Raw genomic sequence first — 4609 nt, forward strand, 5'->3', positions numbered from 1 at the left:
CGGTGGTGGTCGGCGGCGGCGGCGGCGGTAGTGGTCAGTGGCGGCGGCGGAGGTGGTGGTCGGAGGTGGCGGTGGTGGTCGGTGGCGGCGGTGGCGGTGGTTATCGATGGCGGAGGCGGTCGGTGGTGCAAGGTGGCGGTGCTTATTGGTGGTTGTTTATTTCTTGTTGGGGGTGACAATATAATAAGAATTAAAGTGGGGTTGATTTTTATTTTTGTTGGGGTGATTTAAACTAGAAGGGTGATATAGACAGTTTATATTAAATGTGGTTTTTGTGAACAATTTGTTTTGTTGGAGTTTTTGTATATGGATAGTGACACCTTTGGGGTTATAACTCGCGGACCGTTTTTTTTTTTTTTTTTCCGCCACACTCAGCTGGGACCTGATCAAGAGTTTATGAACGCGTAAACATGATTGTGACCTTAAATACCAACTTTAATTTTATTCAAGGGAATCATTGAGCTTACAATGAAATGAGGACACTGCAATTTTCTTCTGGCAAAACATTATTTGTTGGCAATAATGTTGTTATTAGAATGGAAAATAATATTTAGTTGATTTTCCCACAGTTAGTTCTAATCTCTCCCTTACTACCTGTTAGAGGGCTAAGATTACCCATCTTTACCATGGCAACTGCAAAATCAGTCAAGAACTTAGGGTTGTTTTTGCTATAAGCTGTGACTTGAGCATCTGTTGAGCCTCCGTTGAAGAGTTCTTGATCAGAATGAAGAAGTCCTTTCTTGCTTATCAAATTCTTGTAATAAGTGTTATCAAATAGTATTGGGGTTGAATCGAGAGGAGCCAGGTTACTGCTGCTTCCTGATGCTGGACAAATCCCCTTCAAGGAGTTTGCAAATGCTGTGTCTATGTTGGATTCGGTGTGGATTCTGCTCTGGAAACTTGCACATTGAGCTTGACCAATAGAATGAGATCCTAGTAAAGATAATGAAAGAAAAAGTTTGTAAGACGGTATTTTATAACTAACATAGAGATATTAGCTAAATTTCATGTTGATATTCATTTTTAACCAGTTGACAAGTTCCTTGACCCATTTAATATTCACATAATTGTGTGCGCATCGAGTTAAGTAACTCATACTTACCAGAGAGAGTCACCATTTCTTTAGCAGTAAAACCTTTGTTAGCAAAGTTCGTGATCAGGCCACTGAGAGAAGAACCAGGACCAGGTAGACTATTTACACCATTCGCACTTGCAGTCTTGGAGTCTCGTCTTCCTAATGGTACCTTCCATGATCGACCACCCAACTGATGAAAGAAAGTAAATAAGGAATCAGATCATGAAATTGTATCATGCTGTCTATAAATATTTTAATTAGTTAAGCATCCGGAACAAGATTTAGTTAAAAGAAAAAAGAATTTTCTGAATAAAGTCAACTTAATCTTGCTTACAGCAACGACAGAATCCCGAGCAGCAACGGCAAGAATGTCAGCACATGAAACAGTTTTAGGGCAGAGTGCCTCAACTTGAGATTTTATTGTGTCAATAACATCATACCCTCTCACAGAATTTGCATTCGGCCCTGCATTCTTTTCACCAGTGAAGCTTGCTGTGTCGTCCAACAGAATGGATGCATCACAACCCTATAGTGTCACAGTATATGTCAGTGTTAGCCAAGTAAATACAGTAATGAAACTGTCTTTTTTTTTTTTTTTTTTTTGATACAATAGTAATGAAACTGTTATTTGGTAACATCTCTTTGATATTAATTAACTGCTTAACGAGATGTGAACCTAAGTTTATTATACAACATATCTTATCACTGTGCCACTACAAAGCTCTATAATGAAAAATGGCATTTCTCGACAATAAAAATGCAAAAGCTTGCAAATGTGGTGCTCTTAAGATTGGGTGGCATATATAAAAAAAATGGAGTTCGTGAAATTTCCGTGGATTAAAAGAAGTAATCCATCAACAATGAAGTAGAATCACTTGCATTAACAAAACAGTCATGGAAATGAAGACGTAGTAATGACGCTCCCATTCTACGTTCGTTTGCAACCGCAGCTCGCACTGCAGTTTGGATGGTGGAAAGGACATTGGGGCAACTAGTCGCGTAAAAATTGGCAGACAGCTGAGCAGATGTTGTGTTAATATACATCAACCCCAACATACACAATACTATGACATAGGGAAAGAAATGAAAACTAGAAGAGAAATGGTAAGCCATGATTTAAAAGACTTGAAAGCTGATGAGCTAGCTAGTGATAATGAATTAATATATAATGGCTCTTATTTATAGCACTCAACTGGCAAGGGAATATGTACAATTCTTCATAGCTTCATAGATAGTTCTCAACTTCTCAGTGAATAATTAGTCAAGTCCAAAATTTTGTTTGATTAGTAGAAATCTCTTTCAATAATGGGCCGGTTGGAAGTCTGCATACGTCTTCTCAGATGATTGAGTAAGCGCGCGTCGAACTATTGAGTGGTATGCAATGCATGTGATTCAATAGTCAATAAAGATCGGTGTCATATGTTCCTTCTTGCCTCCCCAACTTTTTCTTTTTTTCTAATGGTTTTCTTGTTTTGTTGTCTCTTTTCCTATCCTATGTTTTGTATTTATCTCTTTGATCAGCATATTGATGATTAGTTAACGGAATCCAAAAAGGGGATTGATCGCACTAAATTTTGAACTTCAATATTCCCTGTGGACGTGAATTTCAAGCATGCACATGGTGCTATTAAAAGTAAAAGTAGAAAGAGGTACGCGTCCAATGTAACCTTATCAACTGAGCGATGCTCTAACAATGTCCTCCTTTATTAATTTTAGGGACAAAATTTTTAATACATATGGATAAACAAATTATAGGAATTCATTACACATACGCTTGATTCCAAGTTTCAACAGCACAATAACCTGTATATATTCAATCCATAAATACCGATGTTGACATTGAATAAGTCAGCTAAGTGGGGAAGGGAGAAATGTAATTCTTTTTTTATTAATGGTTCTCATCACCAACGGCAAAATCAGTGGAATAACCAAGTGGCTGGGCAAAAATGTAATACTCCCTCCGTTCCATTTTAGATGATGTTTTATGGTTATATTTTTGTTCCATAGTACTTGAAGGTTTTTATTTTTTCTACAAAACTACCAATAACAACCTAACATTTTGTCTGGAACTATAAGTTTATTTTTAAATGCACTAATACCAATTAATGTTTGAGGATTTTTCTTAAGGGTATAGATGAAAGGTTTTCATATCTCTCTCCATTTCTTAATCTGCGTGAAAACTCCAAAAAAATGGAACGGAGAGAATACTTTTTATCATCTCATAGTGGCATTTCGAATCTGATTAGCTGCGTGGCATTTAGAATTTAACTTTAGAAGCAGAAGTTAGAAACAAAATATTTTTGCTTCAAAAAAAATTGTCTTTTCTATCGAAGTCGTTTTGAAATTTTACACGTAAATTGACTTCTTATTTTTTTGACTTCTAGAAATCGAAAAATTAATTCTGAATATACATCAAAACATGCTATAATTGTAGGCTTGGGTGTTGATATCGTTGCCACACTTTTTCAGTTTAATGCAGCAAGTGCAAGATTCAAGACTCATCAAATATAAGACGGCCGTCCTCTAGACAAGACGAGTACGTTTTCTTCGGAAACAAAATTAACTGAAGAACAGTGAGCTAAAGAGACCCAGAATTACAGCTTTGAGTTAAGAGGTGACAGCCAAATCTTTAATTGGTTAGACTATTTTGCTCGCAAACTTCTCAATAAGCTAAAAAAATTCACTGTTGATCAGACTATTCTGCAAAGAAAGTATTGTACATGTATACTTGTTGACTTTTTAGTTTGTTTTGGTCACGGATCAAAGTGGAACAAAACAAAAGGGGAATACAAACATGAAAACAAAATACAGCAGACAATTTGTCACTGTCCATCCAAGTTCCAACCCAACCCGGGCACCGACTTCCCCGGATAACCTCGTCCATGATATTCTTTATTAGCATCTAATCCAATATCACCATCCATTAAAAAGTGAATTAGGTGAACACAAATATACATTAAATAATAGTAAGAATGTTACAACTGCCCTTCATTTTGACTGACTTGGACAAATACCTTTCGGGAACTTTATAAATATCCTTCATGGCATAATTGAAAATTTTAATAAAACATAAATTATTTAATTCCTTTTTAACCTTCCACCTTCGTTCATTCTTCCTCAACTCAAAATCTCAGAAAATGATGCATCTCTCGCCGCCACCATCACCATCTCAATCACCGCCACTACATTTTATATGTTTGGTTTTCAACAGATTTAGAAATCGAGATTTAGGTTTTCGATTTCAATCAAATCTCGAAATCAAACTTCATAAATATCATCAAGAGATCTTCTTCTTCTTCTTCTCATTTTAACTGTAATTTCTACATCAATTGAATATTCAAGCAATCGAGATAGAGTTTTAGGTTTTCGGTTTCTGGTAAGTATCGATTTGATTTTGACGACGAAGACGATGACGAATAATGGATTGAATTATTGGAAATGGGATCTTATGTCTTGCCAAAATAGGGATGAAACTAAGCTGTTGATGTTGTCTCTGGTGATGAACAAGGAGGAATCGAAAGACTATTGTTAACG

The 4609-nt window shown here is 36.3% G+C and overlaps 1 protein-coding gene across 1 annotated transcript; it reads right to left on the reverse strand.

Annotated features, from left to right (window-relative positions):
- Positions 1 to 414: 414 nt before the first annotated feature.
- Positions 415 to 2243, reverse strand: LOC113322363 (cationic peroxidase 1-like). The gene is made up of 4 exons (XM_026570437.1): positions 1955 to 2243; positions 1410 to 1601; positions 1103 to 1265; positions 415 to 933 (listed from the first exon to the last, which is right to left on the reverse strand). Exons 1-4 carry the CDS (start codon positions 2186 to 2188, stop codon positions 551 to 553), a joined length of 972 nt encoding a protein of 323 aa, XP_026426222.1. The 5' UTR covers positions 2189 to 2243; the 3' UTR covers positions 415 to 550.
- Between the last annotated feature and the right edge of the window lie 2366 nt (positions 2244 to 4609).

The sequence above is a fragment of the Papaver somniferum genome, chromosome 11, assembly GCF_003573695.1.
Source record: "Papaver somniferum cultivar HN1 chromosome 11, ASM357369v1, whole genome shotgun sequence".
NCBI classification, from domain to species: domain Eukaryota; kingdom Viridiplantae; phylum Streptophyta; class Magnoliopsida; order Ranunculales; family Papaveraceae; genus Papaver; species Papaver somniferum.